We start from the raw sequence: 17,573 nt of genomic DNA, 5'->3' as shown, positions 1-17,573 counted from the left end.
CATGAAATGAACTAAACATGGCATCCTCCAACCAAGTTCAAGCATCTAGATTTGAGGTAAGAAAGTGCTCCTGTTTAAATTAGCATGCTTACCTAATAATACTGGTATCCCTGATACAAATATTCATGAAATAGCCATGAAATCTGAAGTTACCATTGTAATGCGGACTATGCTAAACCATTGATAATATGAAGGTAAAACTATGAAACAGAAAACAAAGATACTGCTGTTACATATCAATGAAATGCAACCTGATGCTACTAGTTTTTATCTAACAATTTTAATTGTCTCACATCTTGACTCATTGGGGTTGATTTTCAAAGAATTCAGAATAAAATCTGATCTATTTGAATCACACAGTACAACAAAAGGAAATCTGAAAAAAGCAAGGCAGGTGATTGTAAAAGTATAAAGGCTTAATATCTACATTGTTTCTTGTAAATTACCACATGATGCAAAAGTTGCAGAAAAAATGAAGCACTTACTAGAAGCTTTATATTTTAAAAGCAAATGTCAGCAGAATACTCATTCTTACAGAGAGAGAGAAACAAGAAGTGGAAAATACTGATCATTTGCTCAAGTCTGTTTAATCTTTTGTTCAAATGGCTGTTACATAAAAGGAATATAATATGCAGCACATAAAAACTATAGTGCAGTCACAGGAAATCTGCATGTTTGAAGCACTGTTGGCAATATATCCTTCATCTTTGCATTCTAACACCACACAACTTAATTTCTCTGCCGAAGCCTTTCTCTGGTCAGTGCTGGAACCATATAGCACTAGAAGCCTTTTCACCTAAAAGTTCCAACTTGCACTGATCTCAAGTGAACTCTTTGACATTCAGATTGCCAAATTTCTATTTGTAAGGTGGAATAATGTTATAAAAGAACTTTCCTGAGAATAATTTCCATTTTCCTCATTTCTTGAAAGAAAATTGTTCTTCTAGAAAGAACAAAAATTGAAAGAAATTTGAATTTGAAAGAAAACTGAAGTAAAATTGAAAGAATTGTTCCTCTTGCCCTGAAGTGGTCAGGCAGTTGAACTAGGTGATTTTTGAAGGTCCTTTCCAACTGAATTACTCTATTCTATTGATCAAAGTGCACTTTTGTGATGTCCAAAAAGATAAATAAAAAAGGTGCTTTAATGAAGAATTTGCATGTATAGTCCTGGGCTTGCTATATAGAAATATATGGTCATTTATCACAATATGTTGAGATAAAAGAATTTCAGCTGTCCCGACTAAATACTTTTTTTCTTTCTTTTTTTTTTTTTGGCTTGAGTTATTAATTCATAGAATTTGAAATTTTAATTTTTTTATTTTTTTTTTCTCCAAGACAGACTAGAAACTTTTTTTAAGATTTCAAAACTTAGCGTGGGTCAGAGAAATAATTTCCACTAGCTCCTGGAAGCAAGACTACCGCTCCAAAGAATCCAGCTGAAAGCACAGCTCATTAATAGTAGGCAGCCAGAGACATATTCCAGCTGCATCAAGGTGAATCTCACATATTTGAAGTGGTGTGGCAGGCACAGCCATCCTGCATTTAAAATGAAGCCAACGTAAGATGCAACATCTATACTTGGTGTAGCCACTCTGTAATGACAGGAAACTTTGCTATAGATGAATCAGGATGGTTTTCTCTGTCTCACCTGCCTTCCTTTCCTCTTTCCTAGTAGATTAAGTCTATTTAAAATCAACCCCCATTTAAGTGTAACACAACCATCTTCACCTGCAACCACGTGCTGTTAGAAAATCCCATGTGCTAAAGAATTATTTCCTTCTCTAGGCACATTAAGAACACAGGAAAAATATAGACATTTTTTTCTAAAATATGTTCTTTAAAATCTCTGTTTTTAGAATGACAACCATTTAATTAAGCATTAAATAAAATAGAGAAGAAGTATTTGGACTTCTGGATTATGCGATGTGTAAAATGGAACTACTGAATAGTTCGACGACAGGTCTGAAAATTTGATTTATTCTCCAAACAAACTCAATTAACTATATTTAGTTACAATCTATAGCAAATCAAGCTACAAAGAAGAGAATAGCATGCTTAAGAGTGCAAAGGCATAGAAGTATGTTTAGAAGGTGAGCTCTCATTCTGTCTAGACCTCCAAAGAATTCAATTAACAGTACTAGAGTAGTTAAAAGTGAAATTGAGCTTATTTTCAGCGGATGCTTCATTTCAGATATCTGCATTGTTAGATTCAAAAACAGAGGGGGAATGTAAAAATGCATTGCGATGGAGCTACAAGTAATAAACCCAATAGTGTGTATTTAAAAAGCAAACTTTTTTGAACCAGAAAATTCAAGCTGAGAATAATGTTCAAAAAAGGCAGACATGCTCTGCTATGGAACTGTCAAAAGCTGCACCCAACTAAGCTTTACTCTGCTGTATGGAAAAGCCAGGAAATATCCAGATGTTTCTGATAAATTTCTGTCATTCCTACCTAGATTGCTAACACAGCAGTGTGTGGCCTCAATCCCAGAGGAATATGGAAGATGACCCACACTTGAAAAGAGGGCAATAGGATTGTTTTTGGGAAGGATCCTGCCCCAAATGATAAAACCTCTTATTTATGGCCAAAAGACTGGAACTCTTAAAATAAATACCTACATACCAACATACATAAAGTTGCTTCACACATACAGGGTTTGTTTCACTATTGTAGGTGCAAAACCTATAAAACTTTCAAGCGTGGACTTCAAAGCAGTGCTCCCATTATACAAATACATGTACATTTATCGTTGCGTTTCTTTGAAACATCTACAGTCTTTCCTGTTTCCTCTTCATGTGTGCTCTGGAATTTTCCTGTTCATTTAATCTCTACAGTATAGAGGACGAAAAACAGAAGATAGTTGAGAATATGGAAGAGTTTGTTTGATGTCTGCCTGAATTAGCAATCATAGGGTCCTCATCTCACCCTCCCTTCATTCATTTTCTGAACACTGCAGCAGGAGAGGGCAATAATGAACTATTTGGTGTGGTTTTGTGTAACAGCTACAGATACACAGCTAGCGTAAAGAGAGGAAAAAAAGTTGCAAAGCTACTTATTACTGTACCCCTAAGAGTTCCCTCTCCTGCTGCACCCTAAGCCAGTCTCTAAATAATGTCAGTGTTGGCATGAAAAGAAAGTCTGTCACACAGGCATCTCAGAGAAAACAAACAAATAACTCAGTCCTATCACCCTCTTCCTAGCAGATGGGAACTGTATGCAATAACACAGTCATCATCCTTTTGTAAGGAAAAATGTTACATGATGACACGGATGCTAAATGCACTCCCAGGATTACCCGACCAAACCTTTGAAAAGAGAAAAAAAAAAAAAAAAAAAAAAGTGATGTTTTTTCTGCACCAAACACACATATATAGCAAACATACTTTTTGAGCTGTCGCACTTTTGGGAAGAAAATAATGCTGAGCAAACACAAAATCTAATTCATCTTGCTTTATAGAAAAACTATTCGTTACTTTTATTTCACCACGCTTTTCCACTTACAAGGGAGAGCTACTCTGGCAAGTCTTAACAGAATAACTAGGAAGCATAAATTGACTTTGTCAGGTTAGCAATAACAAGTAGCTGTGGAACAAAGCACACAAGCAAAATCCTTTCCCCAGAAACAGCATCTGTTGTCTTCCTTCTGCTGCAAACTTTTGTGTCTCTGCATGTTGATCAAGGTCCACATTTCACAATGACATTCTAAATTTAAATGACAAAATACGATGAGAGCACTTTCATATCTTATTAATGGGGAATGGTTTACAGTCCTAGTTGGTTTGAAGGCATCCATTTTAGGACTTTGAAGTTTTCAAAAATTGCTGCAAAATCTCATATGGGGTATGCAAATGTACTGCTCTTCCCTCATGGCAGCTCCTTACACTGACAGGAAAGCACCAACACTGGGACCATCAGGGCTCAAAGGAAAATTAAGTACCCACAGAGATTATAAACAAACGGGAAGAAAGAAAAGCTACTAGCTCCTGTAGCCTCGTTTTTAATACAGAATTATTAATCAGCACTCCCCAGATCCTCAGTGGTTGATATAGCTTTGGTACTGGGAAATGTCCCAAATAACTTTGTGTAGCACAGGAGGTCAAATTTATGCCAGAGAAATCATTTTATTAATTAATTATGTCATTAGAAAGGAAGGAGATGAACAAATAGACGGCCTTTGCTCCACCTGCCAGGTAGGGAAGACTTTTTGTCACCCTTGGCACATACTGAATATCTTTCAGCTCTCCATGTGTCTAAACGGCCACACCTTTACCTCCAGAAAGGAAAAGCTGCTCTGAAAGCAGCTCCCACACTACTCCCATAATCTTAACTATTAGCTATAAATAACAGGAACAAAGTACACTTCACCACCCCTTTCCATGGCATTTACATTTCCTTTACAGCAGCAGAGAGAATCTTTAAATCCTGCATTGCCTTCTTGGGAATACAGGATTTAAAGAATGCTGCATAACAACTGGCACAATTCAAACAATTCAGCATAGTAAAAGCTTAAAGGCCTTTCCCTTAACCAAGTAAAAGCCACTAATACATAAACAAGATACAACTTGCATGCAACAGCAAGTGTTAGGATAGAGTAAGTCTTACTTTACAGTAAGACTAAATACAGTAAGCAACATGGATGAAACACTGAAAGTAACAACCTAACACATGTTAAGAAGCATGCTGTATCTGCTGTGGCCGTCAGGTTAGGCCACAGAGCTACTGACAAAAGATACACTAGCAAATGGATCATGCACTTTCATCACAGAATCACAGAATCATCTAGGTTGGAAGAGACCTCCAAGATCACAAAGTCCAACCTCTGACATCACACTAACAAGTCCTCCACTAAACCATATCACTAAGCTCTACATCTAAATGTCTTTTAAAGACTTCCAGGGATGGTGACTCAACCACTTCCCTGGGCAGCCTATTCCAACGCCTAACAACACTTTCAGTAAAGAAGTTCCTCCTAAAATCCAACCTAAACCTCCCCTGGCGCAACTTAAGCCCATTACCCATTGTCCTAGCACCAGACACGTGGGAGAACAGACCAACCCCTACCTCGCTACAGCCTCCTTTAAGGTACCTGTAGAGAGCGACAAGGTCATCCCTGAGCCTCCTTTTCTCTAGGCTGAACAAGCCCAGCTCCCTCAGCCGCTCCTCATAAGACTTGCTCTCCAAACCCCTCACCAGATTCAATGTCCTTCTCTGGCCTCGCTCGAGTACCTTGACATCCTTCTTGTAGCGAGGGGCCCAAAACTGAACACAGTACTCAAGGTGCAGCCTCACCAGAGCTGAATACAGAAGGACAATCACTTCCCTAGCCCTGCTGGCCACACTGTTTCTTATGCAAGCCAAGGCGCTGTTGGCCTTCTTGGCCACGTTCCTTGTCAACCTAATTTTGCCACTGCTATTTATATTCAAGTATATGATTTTAATATTGGATTGATTGTTTTTTTTTCAATTAATTTTCCAAATTCAAGAAAAAAAGGAAAAGACTAATGGACTGTGAAGTCTGCACCTCAGTGAAGTTAATAGGCTGGGTGAGATGTCCAGGTCACACCTCACTGAGATAAGCTTAATGGGGGACTTGCAGCTGCTACTGATGGACCTCTGAGACTTTCTTCAGCATTAGCAGTGTTCCTGCAGACTTTTGGTGATAGTGGGGCAGCACTGTTAATTCTGGCAAATTTATCAAGTTTCATTGAAACAAGCACATTAAGCTTGTCTTCTTAAAAATCTCTTGCCTAAGAACAGCAGCTCCACCAGCTGTCAAGATATAGCAGGAAGACTATGAATGTTGATGTCAGAAGTTTGAGCAGCTGCTCTAGGATCTGTCAAAATATCTTGCTGGATGCCTGCTGAACATGCCCAAAAGTGATTTTCAGTCTTCAAACTATTATCATCCAACCAGAATCAGATATGGGACAAATCCCCAAGTCAACCCCATTTACATGTGAAGTTTCCGTTTCAAAATATTGATACTGAGTCATTTGTAAAGGAAAAAAGAACTTATTTTCCTAAGGGTAAGATATATGCTCTTCAACTATGCTTGAATGTATTTTCTATAACCTCAAGCCCTGAGTCAAATATATCAATTTTTGAGACCAAAGAAAAAAATGTATTTAAATAAAAGCATGTTATTAAACTAAAACCACAGGAAATTGAGTTTTCATATTAAATCTTGTATTTTCAGGAGAATACTTGGTAAAAAATTGTCCCATACAACACAATTATTCTTTCTTACATGAATAATAAAGTAACTATTTGCAATTTCTGTGTACATTAGTTACGTTACTATTATTAGCATCCTGTTGCATTGTCGGTTTTTCACATGAGTAAATCATTTAATTAGGTTCTAGGACTTGATGTTTTCCTTATAGGATTGAGAACATTTAATAAGACTGTAATATACTGTAATTAGAAATAAAAGCATGCACCTGTCAGGAAACTCAAAGCAGAAAATGTTGTATCTCAGATGAGTAACTTTGACAGTTTTGAAACCAAGCAAAACAGTTCAAGGAGAAAGCCAATTTCTTTCTCCTTGTTCCTACAAGATATGGAGTGAGGAAAGAAACTTGGAAGGAATGTCAAGATGGCACTACAGATATGTACAAATAAACCAGGAGGTGGGCAAGAGTCTTCTCATGTCTAAGTCAGAGGAACATTTCTGCTATTTCTGAAGCGCAGAGTGACATTCTACTGCTATAAATGTGGGGTGCTCCAACATGGCCGAGCACTACCTCCAGTTTGCCAGGATAATTGATCAGTCAGTTTATTTGTCTTCATCCATGGAGGCAGAGATCAGCTTGCGGTTGGAAGAATAATTCTGGTGGTGACAGCCCGTTCTTGGCTGCCTTTTGCTTCTGCCCTCTGACATAATTAAACCTGGCTGCCTTCCCATAGGACAGAGGCATATGACAGAAGCAGATACAAAAGCTGCAGCTAGGGGCAGGTTGTCTCTACCAAAATAAGTTGTCTTGCCTGCTACCAGAAGGGCCCTAAAGCAAAGGGGGCAGCTAGGAGTAGATGCATCATATTTTCTGGGCAGCAGCACCCCTTCAGTTACTCTTCATCTTTCCAGAAACCCCTCAAACACGGAGGGATTTACCAGATGGAAGATGTAAGCCTCAGCCTACAGAGAGCCTTGTAGCCCAGTGCAGCAGGTGTACAACATGCTGTACAACATGCATGGTTAGATACAGAAAAAGCTGGACTAAATCTTCCATTCTCTCTTACGGGAGACACTCAAAGGTTAACAAAGGCCCAAACTATTTACTGGAAATATTGTTGATTCATATATTCAGCACTTCTTCTCATTTGCTAGTTCATTTCAAGAACGTCTATGTCCTCTTGTGCTGTGAGCAGCCTCTTTAGAGAAGTCTCAAGATAATAAATGTATAAAGTTATGATACCATGAGCATTGTAGTCTGCCTCTATAACCATTTTCTCCCTTTGGTGCCATACTAATATTCCCCATGTAGAATAACATTTTTTTTCCAGAACATTATATGTGACGTGCAGACCATTGCAGAATTATGAAAATTTCTTAGCCTATTTTAAAATTGTTACTGAGAAAGAGATTCCTCCAAAGATTCAGATTGACACGTTTCAATAGAATTAAATTCGTCAAGAGAATTAAATTTGCATCAAATGAACATCAAGAAATACATAGCATAATCTACAACTACTCTCAGTGTTTTGCATGACTAGCATATTTACTGAGATGTCCTACAGTAATTCTTATTTTGTCATTATTATTCAACATCATGAAGAGCCTGGCAGTCTTACAAACTGGATTTGAACATTTATGGGATCCTAAAACTATAAGACAAAAGAGCTCATAGATTTCAGCAGCAATTTAGGTAATGCATGATCATGCTTTATGAATTTAAAATAAATTGGGGGTGGGGTGGTACAGCTGTATTTTTTTCTTATAGTGTAAACAGTTTCTAAGGTCCTGTATTTTTAAAACATGGGACTACAAATAATTCTGCAAAACATCAGAGCCAAAATTGAGAATAAAATCTGCTTAAAACCTGTAGAAAGATAAGAAAGAAGGAAAAAAAAAAAAAAGCAAGTAAAAAGGACTTTTCTGTAGAGTTCGTGGAGTATGTCAAGATATATAAATCCACCCAAGCTTCAGTAGTTAAAGTTAGTTAAAATTCAAGTTTCAGGAAATTTTTCAGTTGACCATTTTATTTTACCAAATTGTGAGAAGAAATGTAATGTACATTTCACATATATCTTCTGAAATCCATGTGGCCTACCTTCATTGATATGTTGCTTTCCCTATTAAAATTCATTAGACCTACTCAGAATAAAGTAAAATTACTTTTCTCTGAGCTGTTGTGACAAACCTGCTACAGCAGAATATCATCATTGACATGTGTGATGTTAATCTGTCTACCTGTCATTAATAGGGTTCTACCAAGTCTCTCCTACCTCCTCTCAATCTTTTACCTACAGATGATGCTCACCTTCTCCCATTCGCGATCTTTGTTCAGTACAATCACCACCAGCCTGGGATGTGCCTGATAACCATCAGCTGTGAAGGACAAATCTTTACCTTCCCAAGTCACATTCATCATAAACCTAGGAAGGAAAAAAAAAAAAAAAAAGGTACAGTGAAAAATTAATGAGCTGTCCCAGCAGTTAATGAGCAAGCTAATTCAGTCATCAGAAGCACTGATGAAGTCCATGCATTAAATTCTGTTAACACTGTAAAAAAACATAAAGTGTTTCAGTACCATTTTAAACACATCCACATCAGAACTGTGTGTAACATCACACTTTCGTCTCACTAGTATAATACTCAGAGGTCACTGTATCTGTTCTGGCTTCATCTGTTTAGACCTCCAGGAGTCCTATCAGCCCTTCCTGACACTGCAGCTTTGCTGCATGCTGTCTCTGACAAACATGAATAACTTCCACTAATAACTTCAAAAAAAAAAAAAAAGACAGACATAGAAACTTTGAAGTTCATTCATTTCAATATTTTCAAGAAGAAAAAAGATTTTTATTTTTATTTAGGTTAATTTTCAGTGGTTTACAAAACATATATAAGCTAATTAACATTTCAAATGAAAAAAAAGAGGGAGGATTTTGTTGTTGTTGTTGTTGAAAATGTTCGTTCAAACCCAAATTTCCTGCCTTTACACTTGAGCATTGAATCAAGAAAATTGTTTATTTACCACAGGCTCCTGTGTAACTTTTCAGCTTCAAAAAGAAAACGTATCCAACTGAAAATTTTGTGTAAATTTCTGTCAATGGAAGGATATTACTCGGGGTACTACAATAAGAGGAGCCACAGCACTATTGTTTGCTTTCTCCATCTTCCTCCTCCTCTACTGCCATGCTAACCTGCATGTTCTAAAGACAGAAAACTACTCCTTATAAGCAATCCTGTCATCAGCAGAGATTACATCATCTCTACCAAGTCATTGCCGTTGAAGGTCTTAAATGCCTTACTTAGTTTTTGCTAATTTTAATATAGTCTACTTTCTAATTGTTGCTTTCCATTCATCATTGAAACACATAGCCTCTTTTCAAAAGCATTGTGCTTTTGGTGGTTCAGAAATGCCGGCATTCTGACTATCTAATAAACTGTTCTTTTGGTCTAGACTTTTCTCACAAAATAATTTTCTCTCAAAATTTTCCACGGAATTGTAACATAATTCCATATTTATATTTGTTCCATTTCTACATAGCTTCAGTAAATCTCAGCAAGAACAGATTGTTTCCACTGCTCCAGGGTCAGAAAGAGTGATGAGAAACTGCAGTTTTTATTTAAAGCACAAATATGGAAACTTGCTGCCAAGAGTCTGCACACAGGCCAAGCTCTCCCTGGACTGTGATATTGCAAAAATCTATCATTTTGCACATTGTCTGAAACTCTCTCACCAAAGAAATTTGGGCACGAAAGGGAAGTGAGTAAAATTATGGTATTGCTGTTGATGTACTTCAGTCATACTGAAAAAAAAATCTAACTCTAGGTTGTCAACATGAGCCTGACCAAGCTATCCTGCGGGTGAGAGGAAAAACCTGAAGTCCCATCCTACTTGAAGATCTTATGGCACTTCCAGAAGATAACGTACCCTCCACCCTATATCCACAGACTATAGAGACCTACACTGATTCTCAGGGTATTCCACTGGATGAATTCAGTCCAGGTTTTCTCTTAGGTGCTCTCCTTCTGGAATTCCCCACTTAACACTTTCACGTCCTATCCCTCAGATGGGTGTGCTATGGAAGGTATTAAAGTTACTCTAGATATTCTTCATTCATTCTTCTGTAATGTTTTATCCACAAGAAACTGATACATTTTACATGGTGTTTTTTTTTTTTTCTAGTAGCAGTATGGTCTCCTGGTGAATCTGACATTGAAATAATTATTTTGTCTGTTGTTCAAAGGAGGCTTAGTATAGACTTAGCTGACCGAAAATCCCAGCAGAAACACGCTAAATAAAACAACATAGACCCAGAAGAAATAATGACATTGTATCATAACAGTTAATAATTAAATGTGCACTGCCCTAAACAACCATATTAACACAATTCAGTACCGGTTTGACAGTAATTTGCAAATTCACCCACTGCAATAACACATATTTTATGACAGACTTGCAGCGTGAAAATTTTCCCCTCGGCAGAACTTTGCTTTTCAGTTGAACTAATTTCCCGTATACTACATTTTTCATCCAGCACTAAAAGAGCTTGCTCAGGAATAAAAAAGCTTGTTTGCCACCTCAAGAGCAAGCGGCAAACCACTGGACAGAACTTGTGCATACACATAGAAAGCCAGCAAAACGCTCACTCACTGCTGAAAATCAAGTGCATTGTGACCCATGGAACAACATGCTGAGGAGAACACTGCAAGGGAAAAGTAAGGACATAATGTGAAAGCATGCACTACTTGTATTCATATTTATGCACTCTCATTCACAGGTCTCTCCTTTGAAATTCCTACAGATGAAATAGCCCCCCACAAGGAATGCCCACTTCTTATAGGGCCAGGCACGAATGAGCTCATCTCTACAAAACTGGAGGCTGAGGACTTTGTGTCTGGCTAAGGACTAGACCACAAATAAGGCTTTGGTGTCCAGTCAGGATTTTAATTACAAAGCCTGGCGATTGGTTGAATTGAACACTTCTTTCGTGAATTTTGATAGGATTGTTACCCCAGATTTCAAACACCGCTTATCACATTTTGGGGATTTATGTGCAAATCCTCCAGACTAGAAGCCATTCAATGGCCTTAAGAAGATTCAGTGCTGTAGCTGCAGTAATGTTCAAGCATTTCAAAATACAGATGAAATCTAAAATGAAAAACTGGATTCATTGTATATTTTAAACTGTGAATTTTCAAACCATTGAGTAGTGAAATCTGCAAATTAAAAAATGGTCCCTAATCTGTAGAAGTCTCTTAAACACATATTGCCTGACTCATCTACAAAGGTATCAGTGAATGACGCAGTCTGAGCTACCCCAGTTTCTCAAATCGCAGCAATAAAAAAGAACTTCAAAGGGATTCTTGTTTTCCCAAGCAGGGTCTCCTGTACAAAATTCATCAATTGCCAGTGTGTTTTTCAGAAACCAGTGACTAATGTCTACATTCACTTTTGAATTGTATTTTTCCTCCACGAAGGACAAGACGTCCTGCTCTGCTTTTACTGGCAAGGATCCTAAGGTACCTGTCTCTCTGAAAAACAACTGCATGCTACTCTATTCCTAGATAGGAAGAGTGAGGAAAAAATAGCATTTATAGACTATGTTATTATTACAAAGTTCTAAATTTGCCGAAGATTAGTTCTGTGCAAGATGTCTTTGGTTTCTGAATTGGTCAAAACATATTTCTGAAGTAGTTTTGGAATTGCCTATTCCTGTTCTTAAATAATTGCAATGCTTGATTACTTGAGCTCCTTACTTTAATGGGGCAATTCAGCATACACCTTGGTTTAGTAGTTAATCTGCTTTCACACCTCATTAATGCTACAACCTTTGCAAAGACATGATAGCAGGAGGCCTTGTGATGGTGGTATGATACTGAAGTGTTAATTGACTTTTGAAAATCCAAGTTCATGACTAAGACTCCCCAGGTGAAACATGTATGAAAGATGGGAATTTGGGGCAGAAGTTAAGCTATTCTCATACTGAATTCAAAACAGGCTTTTATCATAAAATGGGCCAAGCCTGTACTACATTTCAAAAGCATTTTTAAACATTTATACTTTTTTTTTTTTTTACCTTCTCCAACAAAACTGAAAAAGAGAAGCGCTAAAACACAACAGAAAACTGTTCACATTGAATTTACAGCAACTATCTGAAGCACCAAGGTTACAAAACCACTCCTCTGAAGATTTCCAACTTAATTTTTATAGATTCAGAAAGATCAAGCAGTTCAAATAAGGCATCGTATTAATGCCAAAACTGTGCAGTATTTACCCAAATTAAAATTCAGATATTTTCCAGAAAAAGAACACATTTCAGTAAGGTGGGACTTCCTACACTTTAAATATTATATCACAACTTCACTGACTCCACTTTCTATTATGGGGGAAGACAGCAGAAGGATGAGTGTGCTACCTCAGTTTTTAGAAGACCGCTTTAACGGTCAGCTGAAACACCTGCAATGCTGTGACCACTCCTGGAGCAGAATCTTTGAGGCTTTTTGTTCTAGTTACACAACAGCAAACATGCTTCCAAGCTGTAGGATTTCTTCTGATGTTTAACACGCGTATGTATATGCAAGATACACAAGCATTGCCCTAATAGATGAAAGTATTTGAGAGCAAAAGCAAGGTTTAGTGCATTCTGTGGCAAGCATATATTTTAAGTAAAAATAATGAAAATTATAAAGATCATTTTGTCGCAAACAAAGATCATTCCAGTATTCAGGGAAGTCCTCACCTGGGAGTACCTTTCCCCATGCTGTACCTCTGGGATGCCAGGCAGGGAACATCCTTGCAAATATTAATTCATAACAAGCAAGCATGCCTGGGCTGAAATTAGTGTGAAATCTGCCCAGTGCCCAGCTCCAGAACAGATCACCAGCTGGGAAAAAAAGAATGGGTAAGGCAGAGGCAGTAATGAAAACTTATCACTCCTAAGCTACCTCCAAGCAAGGGAACTTTGTTATCAGACCTGAGAAACCCATCACAAGACCTGATGGCTGCATGGAGCAGAAAGCCCCCGGGACTCCAAGAGCTCAAGCCTGTGACTCCGGCCCTTACCCTGCAGCGGAAATCAGCTCAGCAAACCCAATAAATCCCTCAGATGCTATCACTGCAGACAACCATTTTTTTATTTAGCGCCTTCCTCACCATGGGGCAGTGTTTCAAATCTGTGACAACTGCAGGCAATGAAGAGAAACAGTAGAGACTTCGGGAAATAAAGGTTTCATAAAAGCAGCTCTCTGCCTCCTTTCCCAAAGAAGGGACTTCCAACATGAGTTTTAAAGTAGATGAAATACCTCATAGGTGCTGCTGTGAAATCTGGAAAATACTTATCAAGAGAAACCTGACAAAAAGTGATTTATCATTAAGAAACAGATTTCTTAAAAATGTCTATAAAATTAAATTGAGAAACTCTGTACATAAAATATGTAACAGGGTCTGAAGTACGTACAGAAACAGATCTGAATTAGATCACTATTAACCAAGGTAGTGATGCATTTTTCAAACAGATAAGCATTTTTTCAAGACAATTTTATATCTTAGGCTACGTGGGATTTTTTTTCTAACTTCAGATCCTTCCCAATGATGCAAAGACAGAGCCTCCTCTTCCTCTTCGTGCCTCCTCCTCCTCCTTCACGTCCCCCAGCCCTCGCTCTCCTGAATATAACTCCTGTTCCTGGAGCTGCATCTTCCTAGGCCTTGAGCCAGCATGGATGAATCAAATTTTGGGAACAATATGCTCGGTGACTGTGAAAAAGGAATGGCACGCCAACTACTTGTACCTTCTGCCAGCTGCTCCTTAAAGCATGAGATGCCACCAGGTCTGAAAATGTCATTTTGCCCCAGTTCTGCCAGACCAGCAACCAAACTTTTGGAGAACCCTTCTAAAAGGGGGACAGGGTGGGAGTGAAATGAGAAAGGACACAGCTGGCTAGGCAGGTGCCACAGACTAGCATAACCCATCAAACTCCAGCAGATTTAGTAAGCTACTTTTATTAGTAGTAATAACATTTTGTAAAAAGTGCTAATATGTTTATATTTTGCTTCACCATTGCAGCAGCGCCCCAGACTCATCCTTGAGAAGCCTGCCTGGTTCTCTACAAGGAGGCAGACTCTGCAGCAACACCACCTCCAATACTCTTCACGTTTATATTTTTGATTTCAAGGCCTGCTTCCAGCCCTGAAAGCTGGCTGCGTTAGCTGCAGAACACAGGCCATGCTTGCCCTTTTGTTGTTGTTGTTGATTTGCTTTTGTTTAGCATCCCAATAAAGGGTAAGGGTTCTGGAAGCCCTTAAGCTGCTACCTGATTCTGCTTCCTAAACTGATTTTGCTTCCTAAAATGACCTGACCTGGGAAAAAATTCTGATACAAATTTTCTATAATTTCTTCATTTTATCAGCGTACCAGCATCACATAAGGATGCTGGTGAAGTTTAGTTTTACTACCAGATGAATGTGAGTTTCATCAATTCATTTTCTGCTGTTTAATGTACAGAGCTGTTTAACTGTACAGAGCTACTGCACTATACAGAATAACTTTTATGCTATAAAAGAGGGCACTTAGAGCACATGAATTAAAATAAGCGAAAATAGCTAGTTGTTAGTGTTTAAAATATGCTCATCGGCAGGAAGTTAAATTTAGCGTATCCCTGTGTGCCAACCTCACTGCTACACCACCATACCATATCTCCTGATCAGAAGTCATTCCCACACAAACCAATCGAAGTGGGATCCTGCCACTACCAAAAATTCTCTTCTCCAGAGCATCTTTTCTCATTTAGTGTTTCATGTTGCCAATAAATTCTTGTCATCCAGGATGTCTGAACTCAGCTGGTAACATTGGTAGGGACTTGCAGCTTGATCCTCATTTGAAGACCCTCGTCTAAATGCACTGAGAATCTGAGTCTCCCTGCATCCTTGTGGTCTCAGCAGCTTTATTCCTGCCATCAGCTGTTTCAGTTTTCTGTTTTCCTCTCTTTTGGATTTCTCTTTCTTTAGACCAGCAGATGCAGTGGCAAAGAAGCAGAAATGAGCAAACCCAGCAGTGTTCAAAACCTGAAATATCTTCAAGTCTTAAAATTGCCAACCGCATCCTGGGCTGCATCAAAAGTGTGGCTGAGGGAGGTAATTATCTTCCTCCGCTCTGCCCTTGTGAGGCCCTGCTTAGAGTGCTGCATCCAGCTCTGGGGTCACCAGCAGCAGAGAGATGTGGACCTGTTGGAATGGGTGCAGAGGAGGGCCACAGCAATTATCAGGGGCTGGAGCACCTCTCCTGTGAACAGAAGCTGAGAGCATTGGGGCGGTTTAGCCTGGAGAAGAAAAGGCTCCGGGGAGGCCTTATTCCAACATTACAGTACTTAAAGAGGTCTTACAAGAAAGACAGAGAGAGACTTTACAATGGCATGTAGTGATAGGCCAAGGGGTAACAGTTTTAAACTTAAAGAGTGTAGATTTAGATTAGGTATTAGGAAGAAATTGGCAGTGAGGCCCTGGGCCAGGCTGCCCAGAAGTGCTGTGGATGCCCCATCCCTGTCAGTACCCAAGGCCAGGCTGGAGGGATTTGGGCACCCTAATCTAGTGGGAGGTGGGAGGTGTCCCTGCCCACAGCAGGGTTTGGAACTGGGTAGTCTTTAAGGTCCCTTCCAACCCAAACTTTTCTGTGATTACATTAAATAACACTTGCTTTCCTGCACAGCAAGTACATTAATAGTGAAAAAACATTTTGCTCTCTATATAGTTATTAAATAACAATACATCTTCAAACACACAATAAAGCAGATAATACTTTTTGTTATCTGCTGTTTGTTTGTGTTTGTTTTTTTTTTTCCAAGTCTTTTGACAGAACTTAATGAAATGGACAAATCTCTGAAAATTTAAAACATTAAACAGATTTTCTGGATTATTCATCAAACCATTGTGTCCAAGTAATACTTGATTTCACCTGAAAGAAAAAGAGGAAGATTAATCTGTCATTGCTAAAAGCAGACATCAAAATATTGAACCTGATGAATGAATACCAGGACTTCAAGGAGAGCGCACCCTCATCTTCTGGAGCAGATGTTTCATAGACACATTGCAACAGCAGCACAACAGCAAGGCTAAGGAGATGAAATGCATGGTAGGCCGTCATCTGGCCATCAGACCAGACCCCTGTGAACTTCAGGATGCTGCTGCTCTCTGGCTTAGGTGATGATCACAGAATCAACTAGGTTGGAAAAGACCTCCAAGATCACAAAGTCCAACCTCTGACATCACACTAACAAGTCCTCCACTAAACCATATCACTAAGCTCTATATCTAAACATCTTTTAAAGACCTCCAGGGATGGTGACTCCACCACTTCCCTGGGCAGCCCATTCCAATGTCTAACAACCCTTTCAGTAAAGAAGTTCTTCCTAATATCCAACCTAAACCTCCCCTGGCGCAACTTAAGACCATTCCCCGTTGCCCTGTCACCAGGCACGTGGGAGAATAGACCAACCCCCACCTCACTACCTGTAGGTACCTCGCTTAGGCACAGGTACACAAGGTAGCTGTAGAGTGCGATAAGGTCGCCCCTGAGCCTCCTCTTCTCCAGGCTGAACAACCCCAGCTCCCTCAGCCGCTCCTCATAAGACTTGTTCTCCAGACCCCTCACCAGCTTCGTTGATGAATAAGGGAAACAACGCCTGGTGAGAATATGAAACCACAGACTGTCCAGAGCTATTTGGTCAGCTTTCTAGTCTAACACCCTCACTACCAAAGGTAAAATAAGTCTCCAAATCCCATATATTATTTGGTTGTAATTGGAAATCGAATGTAACTAAACATAAACACAGCATGGTCAACAACTGACCATGCCTATGGACAGGCACATCTTGCTTTCCAGGAGAACAACAGAGCAACAGCTTTGTCACCCCTCATCCATCCCTGTAAAAATCGGAGTTATTGTAAATGTTGGGAGATGTCACTCCCAGGGTGTTATGACTTTTAAACACAATGTGAATACACTCCTAGACAAAGCAGAAATTTCTATTCATAAAGCAGCAGAACTTTCCATGACAACTGGCAGGACAATTTTGTTTTACTGTTTGTTTGTTTTGATTTTTTTTTTTTTTTTTTTTGGAAAGAGGGCAAGAGAGAATTTGTTCAATTGACGTTGCATTAGCGAACTTCTAATTCTATCTATCCTGCTGTGATGGTGCCAGTATTTCACACAATGATATTTTTCTGTCTTGGGTGATTCTAGGTCTTCCATGGTTGGGAAAAGAGTTGAATCTATATATATGCATTTAAAATTTTTTTATATATATATATATATATATATATATATAGTGTTGGAAACAATATTTTGGATTAAATCTTTAATTCATATAGAAACACTATTTTATGTATAGGTATCAGAAATTAACGTTGAC

The 17,573-nt window shown here is 38.8% G+C and overlaps 1 protein-coding gene and 1 long non-coding RNA gene across 5 annotated transcripts in view; both read right to left on the bottom strand.

Moving 5' to 3' along the window:
- LOC137864758 (uncharacterized) overlaps positions 1 to 17,573 on the bottom strand; it is a 353,484-nt gene that overhangs the window by 185,044 nt on the left and 150,867 nt on the right. The window lies entirely within an intron of this gene.
- GRIN2A (glutamate ionotropic receptor NMDA type subunit 2A) overlaps positions 1 to 17,573 on the bottom strand; it is a 190,846-nt gene that overhangs the window by 65,243 nt on the left and 108,030 nt on the right. For all 4 annotated transcript variants that reach the window (XM_068699194.1, XM_068699195.1, XM_068699197.1 and 1 more), the window contains one exon: positions 8,482 to 8,596. In XM_068699194.1, the coding sequence (XP_068555295.1) occupies positions 8,482 to 8,596 (115 nt within the window). The remainder of the gene's footprint in view (positions 1 to 8,481; positions 8,597 to 17,573) is intronic.

The sequence above is a fragment of the Anas acuta genome, chromosome 15 (assembly GCF_963932015.1).
Source record: "Anas acuta chromosome 15, bAnaAcu1.1, whole genome shotgun sequence".
NCBI classification, from domain to species: Eukaryota; Metazoa; Chordata; class Aves; order Anseriformes; family Anatidae; genus Anas; species Anas acuta.
The sequence above is the reverse complement of the archived record's forward strand: the minus strand, read 5'-3'. Positions and strand labels throughout refer to the sequence as shown.